The sequence below is a fragment of the Phalacrocorax aristotelis genome, chromosome 1 (assembly GCF_949628215.1).
Source record: "Phalacrocorax aristotelis chromosome 1, bGulAri2.1, whole genome shotgun sequence".
In the NCBI taxonomy this organism is placed as follows: domain Eukaryota; kingdom Metazoa; phylum Chordata; class Aves; order Suliformes; family Phalacrocoracidae; genus Phalacrocorax; species Phalacrocorax aristotelis.
Genome location: NC_134276.1, coordinates 178481385 through 178498351, shown reverse-complemented (window position 1 = coordinate 178498351; position 16967 = coordinate 178481385). Strand labels below are relative to the sequence as shown.

General features: G+C 41.3%; 1 protein-coding gene across 2 annotated transcripts in view; it reads left to right on the top strand.

The window, feature by feature from the left end:
* Positions 1-12636: 12636 nt before the first annotated feature.
* LGR5 (leucine rich repeat containing G protein-coupled receptor 5) overlaps positions 12637-16967 on the top strand; it is a 99152-nt gene continuing 94821 nt past the window's right edge. For both annotated transcript variants that reach the window (XM_075080807.1, XM_075080805.1), the window contains exon 1: positions 12637-13089. In XM_075080807.1, the coding sequence (XP_074936908.1) occupies positions 12878-13089 (212 nt within the window). In that variant the 5' untranslated portion in view covers positions 12637-12877. The remainder of the gene's footprint in view (positions 13090-16967) is intronic.

Genomic DNA, 16967 nt, shown 5'->3' with positions numbered 1-16967 from the left:
TCAATTAAAAGATTTTTTTTTTCTTGTGGCAGAAAAAACAAGTCTTGAAACCTCACCCTCAAATCCCAGTATTGTCCATCATATGCCTCAAAGCCAGGTATAAAGGACAGAGAAGTTCCTAATGTGAGGATGCTTTGAAAGCAGGTTTTTTACTCCATTCATTTGCCTGCACAGACTTTAGTGTGGTAAATAGTGTCTACTGACAGTGCCTTAATGGGTCAAATGCAAGTGAATTGTGCACAGCTATCTAATAAATGCTAATTATATGGGGCGCTTCTAAAGTATTCACATAAAAGCAGTGACTTCTAAAACTTCCAGTTTATTAAATCTATATCCGTATCATAGAAAGTCAAACTATATCTGCATTCGGTTGTCCTGGCAATGTCTGGGTGACTGCTGAAACACTGAAGATGCAGATGGTTCACAAACCTGAAGGAATATTGTCCTGTTCTGTGTACTACTACTATCATGCCCATTCAAGTGTCAAAAGGATAAAAAAGTTACAGACATGTTACTATAAAATTATTTTAAGTAAATGTACATCATGCTACAAAGCAAATCTAAGAGCGATTGTGACACGTGTTACAACGGAATCTGGAAAGAATGGCAATATCAGCTACACACTTTCCTTCACTCTTCTAACAGGCTCAATTAGAGGCTTGTGCCAGTACTACCATTAATCCCTGGGGCTACACTGTAGGTTCAGCATTTTCAGCAAGTGTCGCTGAACAAAACAACCTGTAAAACATACCCCCTTCAAAGCCCATTTTTCCGATTAGATTTTCAATGCCAGGTCCTCCTGGTAAAATAGAGGGGCAACTTGTATAAAGAAACACATGAGGCTTCTCCAGGTTATCTCTGTAGCTTCTGATTACGATTTTTTTTTCTATTTCCTGAAAAACTCTCTAGTAAATCAAGGGTATTTTGACCAGAGAGGACTAACTGGGGATACAGTGTCCTCATCAGGACTATCATCATAGAACTACCAGGGTGTTTTTTAACCTTCCTCCTCGTATCTTCTTAAGTTGTAGTTGGGTTCATCACTGCTAATATGTGACTGATTTGGTCACTGTTTCGTAAAAATTCAGACTGTTCCTTCAGAATTGCCCTTTGTAATTTGGGATTTAGTAATTCCCAAAAGATTCCACCTTGAAATAGGTCTCATAATAATTCTGGTATCATGTTTGTAAAGCCAGTTTTCCAGAAGATTAGTAGAAAAAGCATAGTCCTTTTTTTTGACCATTACCCTTAACTGAAATCACAACACATGCCCAAACAAACCTTTCACCTGACATGTTCATGTCAGGATGATGGGAACCTGTTGTGGAAAGTTGATCTCACTACTTTTTCACATATAATTCAAACTCATCAGATAAAAACCAAACTCCATGTCCATCCATGGACTAAAGAACTGAGAAAATCACACTGGACACTGGAGTGAGGGAAGGGAAGGAAGTATTCACAAAAGCTAAGTTTAGCCTTCAAAGACCAGACCTGCTAGATTGCTTTCATTGTTGATAGGAGTTAAGCTGAGGGAAAAAATTCAAGAATGCCTCGATTATGGCTTCTACTCTGAACCACCTTCTAAAGAAGCCTCTCCGTCTTGTGAATATTGTACATTTCCCTGCATTTCTCTGGCACTGTAAACTTCTCTTCCATATAACTGCTACTCAGTACTTTGGCGAAGGATGGAGGGTTCACACTCATCCACTCTCCCATGCAGTGAATGGTTGTGCCAAGCAGCTCTGTGGTAACTGTTGGTCACAACGCAGAGAGGGTGTTAAAAACATTCCCTTACTTTCATATAGCCTGTGCGGCCTTCCCTCATTGTACAGGCATGTCAGAGACTATCACTTGAGCCCTCAGTCTAAGAGATAGTGTCCAGGATTCCTTTTGAAATGAGCTGTATGTGTTTTTTCCACAGCTTTACTAACAGCCATTAGTCTGCTAGTTGGTACAGGGGACATGTAGCCATTTTCCTTAATACATGAGGAGCTCCCTAATCTGCAGCCCTGTACTCTTGTCCGTGTGTTACACCTCTCCTCTTGCAAAGGCCTGCTGGTATGCAAAGGGTGAAAGTTCAGAAAGTGGATCCAGGCCCCTCTATTTATACAGGTAGACTGCCATTTGCCGCCTTGGAATATAAAAGGCCTTTCAAGATGAACATGGGGTTAAAGGCTATATTATACAAACTCTTTTCATAAGTTGAACCTGTTTCTCACATTTAGGACATAAAATAGAACAATGTATGCTGGAAGGCCTTACAAAGGTTATCTGGTTCAACCTTCACTGACTTCAGATCAGGTTGCTCATGGCCTTATCCAGTTGAAATGTCTGGGGACGGCTAAAAAGAAGTGAGAGATGGAATATTAGCTTTCTGTTGAGTGTTACACAGGAGCTAGGATTGGTTAGACTGCATCCTAACTTCTCCACTCCCCCCACCTCTTTTAGTACCTGAAATCATAGACAGTAAAAACTTGCTTCTGTCTAGTACTTTCTTTTCTGCTCCATCTGATGCTCTTTCACCATAAAACATTACTTCAGAGTGCCGGGGGATTCCAAATGCAAGTTTGCCATTGCTGTTGTCTTTTAAAGGCTAGATTAAATCTACTTTAATAGCCACTTGATTATATTTTTGCCTCAAAGTGTGACTGTTTAAAATAAGCTGCAACTCGTGTCTTCTCAATTCTATTGTCTGGAGCGCCTGCCGACTGCCCCGCAGAAGAGCTCAGAGCAGGACCAGCAGCCAGCAGAGGGAGCTCATGCTTTTAGCTTGGTCTTGTCTTACTGAAATTGGTGAGCAATGCAAAAGGCAACATCAACCGTACAGCTTCCGTACAGATAAACTCAAGTGTTGGTAAGTGACGGTAGCCAAGTTACTTTTTAATTCAAGGAGAAGTATCTATCTTTTGGGTGTGCATGCTTTTGGCAAAACAATAAATAAAATCCACACCTTCCAGTAATAAGCAGTAAAAAAATTATTTGGGGTGAACACAGAAATGCATGGGAATCCATTCAACTTCTTCACAGATCAACTTGTAGATACAGTTGGAATCTTTTAATTAAACCTTGGCCTCATATGCCTTTTCGTCTGACACTACTTTTTCAAAAGTCAAAATAATGTCTTCATCTACGCCTTCACCTTCTTCAGTTCAACCATGGCTTTAGACTCCAGCCTTGCTAACAAGTGTATGCACTTACTTTGTCCATATGAAGAGTCCCAAAGAAGTTGAGCAATGTACAAGAAATACATTTATAATATATACCTTTGACTTTTCCAAAGAGTAGTTTGTCCTTTTAATGTCCTACTGAAATCTAATTATTTGGGTTGTTTGGGTTTTTTTTTCCAAATATTTCTGTTATAACTCATGTTAATTACTCTTTTTGTGAAAGCATTAATAAAAAGTACCATATTTTTCAGGTGTTATGGGTATGTTTTTAAAGAAATTTCTCTGAACAGTTGCAATTCACCTGAACACAATTCTAAACTTGTTAGATTTTACTCTGGTGAGGTACTAAGACAGAAATAGGAAGAATAACCTTGCATGCTAAATGCAATGGAACTACCATAAAATCCTCTACGTTTGGACATACCATAGTAAATAATAAGCTGTATGTAAATACATACCTGATAATACATTTTTTTGTATCTATCAACCCACAGCAATAGTAAGAGATGAAATAGATTAGTCTCACCAGATTACTCTGAACTTCTACTCCTCAAAATAATTTAATGATAAAATTAACTTCATGTTGAATTTAATGCTGCCTCTCACAAACATATTCTCAAGAAATATAAAGTAAGAGTTCTTACTGCATGGAAAAAGGTTCTCTTAAAAGATATAGTGGGGAAAACTTTGCTGATATATTGCTGGACAACAGTAAAACTGCAAATACTAAACATTAAAGCTCCAAAGTAAAATATACCACAAATAATCTTCTTTGATCACCACAGTAAATCTGAATTTAGGATTTAAAAATAGCTTACTTAGTCTAACTTTTCAAACTGTTTTTAAGTTGTTCTCAATTTGTAATTAAGTTGTGCAAAGTCAGGACGGCAAAAACTACTAGTGTCTCAAAATTAGCAGGTACATTTTGAAAATTTAACTAAATAGAAATAATGCATTCTGAAGATTTCTGGGCACAAATGAGCGTTACTAAAGAGTAGTATCTGATTTGACTCAAATTCACCTGTCATTAATGTGCTTTTGTCCTAAAAAAAGCCAAACACAATGTTAATGTATACACACACACACATACATAATGCATAATCTGATGACTTATCCTAAAACTCTGACACTGTATGGAAGGGGCAGATATTGCTCTCTGTTACAAATGGGCCAAGCTGCAAGTTGCCGAGTGGACAGAAGTCTGAAGCAAAATAAGAGAACTGTTGAATTCTGCATGCTCACCCATGTGCAACACAGCATCCCCTATGAGGTCATCTTCTCTCCCCAAATCATTTCAATTGTGTTAAGTTTCCATATTCAAAGAAATACTCCCTAAAATCATCAGCCAACAGACCTGACACTTGTGACTTCTTCCCATAATAACATTTTCTAAAATTCTGCACTGATCGTTATTATTCTTAATACTGAGTCCGTTAAGTGCATATTTGTTCTACAGATGGAAGATGTGTTCCCTGAAAAGGAAAACCTATAATGGAAATGAAAGTGAAAAAATACAAATGCATTGCTTTTGACTTGATGCTTTTGATATCCCCTCCAACTGAGGAAAATAAGTAATTATTTTTCAATACAATATACTGCTTTCTCCTTTTGTAATTTTTTCTTTTTGTATATTTTAAATTCCATCTGTTTTTACCACAGTTCACAGAAATATTTCAGAGAAAAATTAAACTTGACCAAATGCTCTGCTTTCTATACCACTGCTGCTTCTGACAGATTCCAAGTGGCATTAGGCCAAAATGATTACTACTGATTTACTTCCAACCTTCTGTTTCACCTATCTCAGGGGCTTATATATTGAGCCAAATGCAGATGAAAAAATGTACAAACAGAATATACTAAGCCTGGGCTTTTCATATTAGCCCTTGTTTGCCAAAGTTTCCTCTTTCCTGCATATAACTTCTCAGGGCTCTGCTCTACTGTAGCAGCAACTCTAATCATAATCAATGCAAGGATACTTTTGCATAGCAACCTTGATTTAACTATCCACAAATACATAAAATAATTAATATAGGTGCTTTGAACCACCTTCTGGAGGAGTCTATTACTCTTAATCAGCTTCAGAGAGATGCCAGGGAGATTAAATTTGGGAGATTAAATTTGGGTGGTATGAACACTCTCTCCTCATCTCCTACTGCCTCCATTAATTACTACAGAAAAGTAGCCAAACCCTCAGAGGTCTGAGTTATTAACAGAAATATATTGGCTTCTGTGAAACTGTACTAATTTTGTATTGCTGAGAATCTTGCCTTTTCAGCTACTACAACAAAATGAAACTTACTCTGGATTTACAAGAGTTTAACAGATCTGAACCAGGTCTATCAACTATAAATTTGAACTTCTGTCAGATGCTCTTTTAAAAAGAAAGTCCCACAGCAAACATGTTTGGAGATGTCAGTGCTAATGACAGCAGTTGGAGGGATATTCAAACCATCCGGCATGGGCAACTGTATTAGCCTTGTAAGAGGCTGTAAGGGTGTGATCTCAACGGACAGAGATAAGAATTCACTCAGCTTGAGGCCAGGGGACAGCAAGTGACTTCTGCAGGTACCTCTTTGTCTTCAGTGATGACAGGTGAAGCTAAATGATGCAATACCTTGCTCCCCACTTTGTAAAGGTGTTGCATGTTATGGGTCTATGCTGTCACTCTGTTAAGGTGGGATTTATAAACATAAAACTTTCAAGTAAGTTGCTTGCCTCAAAGGCAAACACAACCCAAAATAAACATGCCTGCCTTCAAGTCAACTAACCACCTTGCCAAGGAACAGAAGAGAAACCCAATGCATGTTATAAACATGTTAATGTTACATAAGGCCCTGATTCTGACATTCAGTCCAGAAATATCTCTGTTTCTTTCAGAAACATTTAATGCAAATACATAGCAATTCACAGAGTATTAACACTATCAGGGGCAGTGTTTGTAGAAGAAAGGGCATAGAAACTTCAGAGTTGTGTATTTCAACTGGCTGAGTTTATTGCAGGTACCAAGACTTCTTGCCCCATCTCTTGCAAATTTTTTGTGGGCCACTTTCCCTCTTCTCCTCTGTAAAGACCTCCCTGTCATTCTCTGGCTCTAAACCTCGTATTAGTCCTGAGTGTCCCCATTCCCTTTTTTCAAATACAAGGGCTCCTCCAACTCACCTGCTCTCACCTTCCTGTAAATATCCATGCTGTAATCATTCTTCCTCCCTTTGCTCCATGCTCCCTTGCATAAGGCTCCTTCTATCTTCAGCTCTTTGGCAGCTGTAGGCACATAATCCCACTTTTCCTTCCTGCTGATTGCTCTGTCCAAATTCTCGACCAATTCCCTCCCTCCACCTACAGCAGGGGCCCTGCATGATTGCCAGCCATGCAGAAGAAACAGCATTTCTTGTACATCCATATAAGCGTTCTACATGACCTGTGTCTCTGGCAGGCTCTGGTGAGGCTTTGTGCATGTGCTGAAGGTCAAAGACCTGTATCTTGCTCCTTCTCTCCCTATGTGTCATTTTGCATTACTGCAGATGGGACTGCATCAACTTAGAAGAGTTAGCAGAGGTGGATAACATATCCTGCCAGTTTATCACCACGGTACAAAGTGAGGATAAAGCATATGAGCCACAGAAACATGGACACTTTTAACATCTGTTCTGATTAAGTATGTACTAAAAAGCTTTGTTGATTAATTTTGCACTGGGCAATATGCAAATAGTTTTCAAAAACTTCTTGAAAAATGAAGTCCTATAGGGTATTTGCTGTTTGATTTTTCCAAAGTCCTAGTCAAGAATAAGAAAAGCACTGCTATCAAGATGATAGAGGCATTTAAAATCTTTTGGTCTTACTAATGAAAAACTCTTGACTTCTGTCTCTGCTAAGAAATCTGCTTTTTCTGTGCTTACACCTCAGCAGCCAAATACACAGAAATAGAAATAAAAATACAGACCCTTCCCCCCTTCTAGACAGGCATTTAAAGGAAAACAAGGTATTACACCACATCTAAAGCCTTCCGACAATTTGTCACAATTAGGTGCTTCTTTCTTAGATACATTTCTTCCTTTTGCATGGCAGCTGATCCCAAAATGGCTAAAACTATTACAACCACCACAAAAAAGAAGGAAAAAAACACATTACTGTGACCTTCAAACAACTACAAAACAATGTAATCGCTCATTATACAGTATCATGCAAATACACTTCAAAAACCTCAGAAACCCCAGGGTGTTTGCCACACAGGCACAGTGAGAGAAGGATGAAAAAATTGGACAGAATTTCTATATGAGCTGCTAAATTAAGAAATGACTTTATGCATGCACATGGTATGTATCAACTCTTGCCTTTCACCCAGAGAAGAATGCACATCACCACAGCATGTTGAGGACACAGAAACACATCATGCATCTCCACACGCACACATATTCAAAGGTTTTATGTTTTACAAGTGTTAAGGAAAAAAATAAAACCCCAAAAACCTCTATGAACTGGAGTTAACTTCCTCACAGATGTGGAGGTATTGATTTTCCATGGGAGTGCTGAACTTTTGTTGCATTAAGTGAACAGTATTTTGGAGACCTTCCTCAAAGTCTCACTGACAAGCACCACAGAATGCAGCAGCACTCTGCTCTTACTACTGTGCTATAATGCACAGTAATGCATTTTTAAACGTTTGGCTCTGACACCTGCTATTATATGGAACAAGTAGTTATCGATTACTTCTGTGGGGTGAGAAAGTAGAGTCCCAAGACTGTGCAATTCAGGAAACAGATAAATGGATTCATACATCACTACATATCATTCTAAAATTCACATCCTTCTTTCAGTCCTTTCTGAGAAATGTTTGAGCCCACTTGCCATTTGGGTTCAAACCTACTATGTGTTTTTCTGTGCATGTAGAAACAGGACAAATCAGTTCAGAGACTTGTTGCAATGATTTACTGACTATCAGTAGGCAGTTAAGAGCACAATATAAACACCTGACTAGAGGAAGGCTACAGTCGATCTCACCTGTCTTGCTGCCACACTCCTGTGTGGCACAGTTCTTGAGAAACTGTATCATACCAGCTGAAATGATTCTCCAGGGCTACAAGTAAGACAAGCTTTGAATAGCCAGTTAGATATAGGTTGAGAAAAAAGACTGATGAGCCAAAAAGAAAGCTCTTGTGTGTTTTCAAATATTAGCTGTTCTGATAAAAGGTATTACACCTCATCTAATGACTTACCATTCTTCATGTACTTTTAGACATAGCTTACATGTTCTCCTCTTTCTTCTTTTAGCTTTAAGTGAAACATACAAGGATAAGGTAACAGACCAGTAAATGCTGGAGTTAAAAAGCATCACTTAAAGTATTGTTTAAAGCACAAAGTCCCTATGTTGGTGAAATATCCACTTAATGCTTTTGCAGCCTGACTGTAATTCCCTAAATGATATCACATCCACCTCGACTCAAAATAAGAGAAGGTTCTCTTCATATAGCTTATTTCCACATTTTCACTCTAACACATGGATTTTATTTCCTAAACAGATAATTACTGTAATGATCAGCTTTCATTCCCTCCAAACAAACATTCAGTAAACCTGCATCCTGTGTATTTACATTTTTCCCTTGTTTATTTTCCCAAATGCCTAGCTATTAAAGTGTGCCTGGGTAATCCTGACTTTTCCACTAATGCTGCAAGCTTCACTATCAGATATTTTCAAACTAAAAATGATGTTCATGTCAGCAGTTGCTTCAAAATTATATGGATAAGTCAACTGTCACTGTATGAATTGTAACAGCAATACTACTACTGTTTTTCTATTTTTGTCCCTTCTTCACATTGGCAACCTGACTATTGAAGAACCTTTCAGATGAACCCAAGTAAATCTTACCTGTCAAATGTTTCATCTTGGTCCTTCTATCACACTAGCTACTGAACTGTTGAGGGAAGAGTGCAGCTAGGTGGCAGTGTGCCAAATGAAAGAATCAATATAAAAAGACGATTGCTAAAGATGCATGACATAGCGTGCCTCAAATAGCATGAAAACCTAAACAAAAACAAGTTCATGTCACATAATCCACAATAGTATTGTGACTGAAAAGCTTTACCATGTGGTAAACTCAGCCAGGGTGATTAAAACTCCTGTCTTTCTTTCTGGTTCTAGGAGTGACTCTGCCCTAACCATCCTACATTTCAGATACGAACATTTATCACTATGTAAAACAGAAATGGTGTTACCTGCCTTGGTCTGAAGAACATTGCATGGCTTAATAAAGTGATGTAAATGCAAGTGTTAGCTTAAGATCCTCAGTGAAACATGACAGATACATAATGCAAATGAATGTGACCGTATACCGATAGGTAAATATGGAATCAAATGAAGACAGTATATAAATAGCCTTCTGCTGTATGTATAAAAACCCTATATAGCGGTAAGTCTTAAAAGACGCACCATTCTCCAGGGCTAGACAGAATAAAAGGACAAATGAGGCATCCTGCAAAGAGGAACGGACCCTTCTGCACAGATCACTGGCCAGTTGCAGTACTGCTCTACAGTAGCACAGCCTACGGGCTAGCGGAGCTTCACACTTGCCTAATGAACCCTTTCAATGTAATGACTTCAACACATTCAATGAAGAATTTCTTCTCCAAATGGGCTGAAAAAGAAATCCCACCCTGCACAAGAGCTTTATTTTCTCTGCAGCCTAACCACAGAGTTGTACTGCCTTCTAAGAATTTACCCTTCATCCAGAGACAGGAAAGGGAAAAACAAGCTGCATTCAGCTGTAAACTACCTTGTCCTTTGCTGCTGTGCTTTTTACTTTGGTGCTGTATCGGACTTGCCTTAATATTTATGCACTAGCTGCTACCTTTGCTAGTGCAGGATCTGTTAACTTTTCTGCCTTAATCTCCATTTTGGCTGGGACAATTTATCATTTCAGGATTAAGCATAAATTTCCATTGTTAAATGCTTTAGCCACACTCTTTTTTAAAATCAATTAACCCAGCTTAAGCTTATTAAACAGTGGCAGTGAATATTTTGGATACTGATTTTCTTTTTACAGTCCTGTATTTTAAAATCAGATTTCACATAAAGTCTAAAATCTGTCATGCTGTGAGCAACAATCTAAAAGTTGCATGTTAAATACATATCTGCTGCACATTCATGACATAAGAATCGGTATGCTTTTTGCATGCTAACATTATATAACACAACATACCATTCTGTTTTTGTACGTAACATTCCGTAAAGATATCTTCTATGCTGATAAACCTGAGGCGGTACTGTCATCATGTTATATATCATGCTCAGAAAACAGGTGTTTTTGCCTGAGTATCAGGAAGACAGGAAGAGATTCAAGAGAGCACTCTGCTGAGATCCCTACGGGGTGTGTTTACTACCTTGACGAAGGCCGAAGACCACTGATGGCTCTACCCTGGATGTCACTCCAAGTGACCAGGACATTATGCTGAGATGTCAGAACCTGCAGGAAGTCTTACAGTCCCAATGGCCTTTTGGAACACTAACAGCACCTCCCAGAGATGCTACCAAACTGACAGATGTTTTTCCTTTTCTCTTTATGGAGAACCGGAGACCTATGAGAGACATGAAAAGGAAATAACTGTACAGTCCAATTTAAATGTATAAAGGTAGGAATTATCCATATCCATTCCTACCAAATCCTTCTTTTAATCTTCAAGCTACTCTTCTTTCAAAAAATCTTTAAGTAAAATTGAAGTACATTAAATGCTTCAAAAAAGCCACTAGCTGAACAAATGTATTCATGCAAAATAAAAAACTTTCAAGGGAGAATTTTTACAGTTAAACGCTCACTACTAATTAATCGATGTCTAACTTCAGATATCTTGCTCAAGCTGATAAATCCTCAACAAAAAATGAACAAACAGTATACACTTTGCTTTCTAGAACAAACAAAATATGTGTGCATTAGCCTCAGGTTATACAAATACTATTTCACTACAGTTATGAAAAATATTTACTTATTTGTTAACTACAATTATTCTGATGTCTTTTGGCAGTGCACATTAAGGACTCTAATATCACACAGTACAGATGCCTAATAGAAACTATTTTACCCTAGAAGGAAGTAGAGTGTCCACAATTTATCAAACCATTGGCATGTACCTATTCAGCACAGTGTGAAACTTCTTAAAAACCATGAAATTCAGTGACGAAAGTATTGCTGCTTTGTGGTGATATTAGACATGGCTAAGGGAGAACAGGTCTCCTGTTCCCCCTTGTGGGAACAGGTCTCCTGGACAGATATCATGGCACATAATGAATACTCTGCTTCCTGCAGGATTTTTCTCCTCAGGCATTTCTTCCGGACAATCTACGCTTTCAGCCATTGTTTTTATTAGCTTAGGATAAGGTGATGCTTGGGGAAAAGCTTCCAAGCAGCCCCATAGGCCTAGATTTACAAATCATTCTGGCCTGCCTAACCAGCCAGACAGCAGATTCCTTTTTTATTATTTTAAAGCACTTGAGCTCCAGTACAAGATCCTTCTGCAGCTCAGATTACATCAAATGATGGTCCAGAGGTGGGAATAGGGATTATAAACTGGGTAGAAGCATGTATTTTGCTGGCCTTTTCATTAGGCTCTCATTTCAGACTTAATTGTAGATTCAAAGACAGTATAGCAGAAAACCTTGCTCTCCAACGCATACCGAGTAGCCTGACCAACAACGTAGTCACCAGTCTAAACAGGAACTGGGCTGGGACTGGTTATTAAACTGCTACTAGCCGTAGCTAGTCGCAAGTCTGGAGCTTGTGGTCAACTTTGTTCGCACTGAAAGCTCATTTGTAGGAAAAAAGAAAAGGTTTTCAAAAATTGCCACATTCATCTTTCCCTCACCAATGGCTTTGGCATACTCAGTCACAGGAGAGTAGCGTGAGGGCCGCTTTCCACACAACCTGAGGAGTGGAAACCTCTGGCAAGAAGCTGGGTGAGGGACAGCTCAGGAGCTTTCAACATCAGCCTCGCTGCGAAGTCAGTTTCCCTTGGCAGCCGGTCTCCTTTGGAAAACTGCTGCCTGTTGGCAAGCCTGCGATTTAACCGCGTGGGAGCGAGGGAAGCGAGTGGATCCCCCCCTCCGAAGAGGACCATCGCCAGCCCGCAGTTGGGACCGCTCACCCACGGGCGGGTTTCCTGACCGTAATTAAGGCCGGGGTTAGGCCTAGGAGCAACCCAAGCCTTTGCCCCACCACCCCAGAGACACCCCCGCAATGCCTCAGGACCACCATACCCCCGCCTCCCCAACCGCCCCCAGCCCCGCACGCGCTGCCCAACCGCCCGTCCCGCCGCCTTCCAGAAGCGTCCACCGCCCGCGCCCCTGCCCTGAGGGGAGATCACTGCCCTCAGACGAGCCCCGAGACGGGGCGGCCGCCGTACGGGCGGGCGGGCGGGGAGACGGGAGGCGGGGGGGGGGCTCCCCCGCCTCCCGCCTCCCCGCCCGCCCGCCCGTACGGCGGCGCGGGTAGGGCCCGCCGCGCTACGGCGGGCAAGGCTGGGGCGGCGTCAGCGGGCGCGCAGTGCCGGCTCCAGGGCTTTAAAGCAGCGTGTAAGCTGAGATGCTACCACAGGCAGCGGCGCGGCGGCGGCGGCCGCAGCAGCAGCTCCCCGAGCCCAGACGGGCGCCCGCCTTTCCCCCCCCGCCACGCCTCGGGGCATGAGAGCGGCCGCCCCGCATCTCTAGGTACCCCCCGGGCCCCATGGCGACATCCCGCGCTGCCCGCGCCTTCCTTCTCCTCCTCCTTCTCTGCCTGCCGGGGCTGCGGCGGGGGGCGCGGGGCGGCGGGCAGCGCCCTCGGGGCTGCCCGGCTCCCTGCCGCTGCGAGCAGGAGGGCATGCTCGTCCGCGCCGACTGCTCCGACCTGGGGCTCACGGCAGTGCCCGCCAACCTCAGCGTCTTCACCTCCTACCTGTAAGTGTGGGGCAGCCCCCCGCGGGCGGGCCGGGGAGGGGGCACCGGCGGCAGCGGCCCCGCGGGAGGGCCCGGGCCGGCCCCCGGCGGTGACAGGAGGGGCGCGGCGGGGTCGGTGCGTTGCCTATAGAAAACACCCGACTTCAAATAAGTTTCTAATCGCTTTTTAATCAGCGGGCGGGTTGTAAAGCGTTTATAGGTATCTCGCTATCTCGGTGCCCCGTCCGGCGCCTGGAGGATCACTGTGTGATGTGCCGTTTAGAGGGTAATTAAAAGCGATTGCAACAGCAGAAACTCGATTAGATCTGCAGGGACGTTATCTTCACCTTTGCTTCCCAGGACAGGGCTTTGAACTGCGGTTGCTGCTGATTTAATCTTTAACAGATCTCCCCTCGGGCTGAGGAAAGGCAATAAATAAAGCCAGCGAGCTCGGGGTCCGGTGCGGTGCCGGGGGCGGCCCCGGGCAGGTGGCTGTGCCCCCGGACCGGGACACCCGGCCCCGCCGGAGCCCTCCCGCTGCCCCGGAGCGCTCCCGCTGCCCCGGAGCACCCGCCTCATCGGGCATCTCCGCCGGGCCGGGCTCCGGTGCTCGGCGACTCCTCTGCATCTCGGGCGTGCTGAGTTGCAGCCTGTAGGTACAGGGACGGGGACGGCGAGGACGGAGAAACTTCGTGTTAACCAGGACAAAAACAAAACAAAAAAAACCCAAAACCACCCAAAAACCGTGGGGAAACTTCCTCTTTGTTAGCTTCTTTTTGGCGGAAGGGTCGTCGTTTAGATTCTCTGGGTTTCACGTGTTGAAAGTGTTGGTGCCCTAAAACGGTTACTTCCGTGCCCTCCTCACTGCTGTATGAAAATACAGTTCTTTGTGGTTGCATGGCCAGTAGCTTGTTAACACTTATCCTTCGTATCCAGCGCACAGCATGTCAGTTTCTGTATGTGCTTGTCCATCTGTATGTTTTGACGTGCTGTTGACATGCTTGCTACTATGGTTACTGTAAAGATGCTTTCGCAGAGTTGTGTGTCTGGGGCACTAAAGTGATAATTCTGAATTCACTTCTCTGTTAATACCATACTTCAAAGGACGTAAAACATGTTGCATCTGAGAAAGTAGATGAAACTAAACTAGAAATGGCCTTTCTAAGAGAAGTATGAATGTGACAGCATAGGCGAGGTAGAAGTGAAGTACTACGTGTGTGTTAGGAGAAGCTTAGTTTAGTGAAAGTAGCATTGGTTTGGAAAGAGGATGTGCAGCTGAAAGACTTTTCTAAATATTATGCATGTAAATACTGTTCTGAAATTTTTGTTGATAAGTTTTAGCTTATTTTATCATAGACATATCAAAGTCAAAGCTATTAGTAATGTTAAGAGCCAGGAGTCAGCGTTACTGAATGACCATTTACAGTAGAGCGGAACTTTGGCTATACGTAGTAAAGATACAGTCCTTAAGACACATACAAAGTCTGCCACTGGTTTGACAAGTAGCAGGTCAGGATTGTGGGTATACGCCAAGACGCAATGTTTTTCTGGTGCTTTGGAAAGTCATAAGCAGAAAGATAGATAATGAAGGTAAAAAGGCATGCTTAAGCTGTACATATCCTATGTCAAGAAGTAGGTGCCCTAAATTCATGGTTGTTTGGAGGAATGGTAAAACTGTAAAAACTTCAGAGAACCCACTGTTTGACTGTTTTATGAATAAAAAGAGAACGTAAACATGCGTGACGATATACGAATACCACTGCTGTGGTCTTCTGCTGTTGAAAAGATATATACCTCCAGTAACCTGCTTCTTGGTAGGATTGTGATCTGGTTCGCACTTTTGTTTTTAAATCCTCTTCTCCTTCAGCAGGGGAATGTCTTTCTCCAGTCAAGAATTCTGTGCTGTTCAGTAGCGTACTGAAGTAAAAAAAACCCCGCTGTGGGACAGGCAGACTTTTAAATGACCAAGGCTGCATACAGGCAGTGTAACAGTATAAAAAACATGCAGTATAACAGAATAAAAGGCTGTTTCATATACATAGGCAGATACACATACTTTTTTTCCAAATTTACCAGGCTGTTATCCTTGGATTGATTAATTATTGCCTAATTATGCAGAGTTGTAGCTCTTGCCTCCCTTCCGTAAAGAACTGTCAAGTCTCATTTTCTGCAGATGGCTAAGCAATGGCAAATTTTAAAGCATGCCTGCTTGTTATAGAGATGTTTGCCTCCCTGAGCTTGGTAGTGGCCAACCAGATGCTCCTTGACTTATTTTTGTCTGGTTGGCTTTTCCCGCCGCAGAAAAACATAAATGTCTTTTTGCACTGTGACAATTTTTACTTCAGACCAAAGTAGGAGATTAAAACTGTGTACTCACATTAACCCTCATTCCAGCAAAAAAACCTATCTTCTCTAGTCGATTCTGTTCTTGCATGGTAGATATATATGGCCAAAAACAGTCTGGGGTGCTACCTTTTGTTAAAGTTTTAAAGTTTTTTTTCTACATTTCTGTCATTTTTATCTTATCTGGACACTTGCATAGAGGAAAAAAAAAAGTAAACATTTTCTTTGGTGTGCATTGGAAATTGTGTGAAAAGCTGAAATGCCGAGGCCATTAAGGTTTGGTTTATGTTGTGACAAATGTGTATGGAGCATATGTTATGGTAACTGAATTCTGCATATTTTCTGTGATGGTGCTCTTGCAGCAGAGCTAAATGTAGTCTACAGATGGACCTGTTACACATTTCTCCAATCTCATTTATATTCCCCATCAGCAATTCTTGCCTTCCATCAAAAATCTTTTTATTTATGATTATATGTCTGCTGCCATGAACTGTTAGACTTTTTAAGAGCAGGCAAGGAGAATCCAGGAGTTTCTTTCCATTCCTTTTTCTTCATTTTAGGCTAAATCATGTACTCAATGTATTTAATACAATTCCTGTTGACAGAAATGTGAATTCCATGTGCTGAGGAAGGGCAGCACTGTGTCCCTGTTTCAAATTAAGAACATCTCACTTGCCTATCAGTACACAGTGAAAAGAAGAAGCCAGGATCTACAGGTCTTTTGCACATGGGACCCTTGTTAATTCTCGAACCAAGCCTGTGAGTTAGTGAAATATTGTTGCCATTTACTGTGATGTGGAAAACGGAGGTAAAGAAGGGCTTGCTCAAAGTTAGAGGTAAAGTTTATGACAAAGCCAGTAATTAAAGCCAGAATGCCATATCCTAACTCCATTCTTCAACGACAGGCTCACTCTACTCCTCCTAAATAATTGCTCATTAAAAATATTGTAAAATCTGGCAACTCCTGTTCAAGAATGTTTAGTATAACGAGTATTTTAAAATAATCTGTTTTCATATCTCATGTGATGACAAGATAGAAGATAGCTCTTGAAGATTTTGAGGGTCTCTGCTACATGCCTGGATAGCACAGAAAAGTAAATTTATTATAAGTGCCAGGGCTGTCTAACAGTTCAGATGCTGTCTTTTTTGTGATTAAAACTCTCAGTTATAAACTTAGTGGAATATTTTAAGTGGAATATTAAATGGAATACTTTTATAATGTACTTAGACTGACATAGACATGCACGCATACAGGTATAAATATTGCAGCATATGGTACATTACCTTTTACATTATAGTTATACACAGGTGAAAATGAGTTGTTTTGGGATATGTGATATTTGCATGAAAAAGTTTAATTATGAGTACATTATAAATTTGCTTAGTAACATTTGGGAAAATCTGATTCATATAAGTTTTAATTCTTCATAGAAATAATTGGTTAAGAAAAAATTATTTTTCAAAACTGTGATAACATTGATAGTACTACAGGAAAACCTGTGAAGAAGAAATCAGTGTATATTGTAAGGTTCTTAACATATTAGTGTTCAAATAAA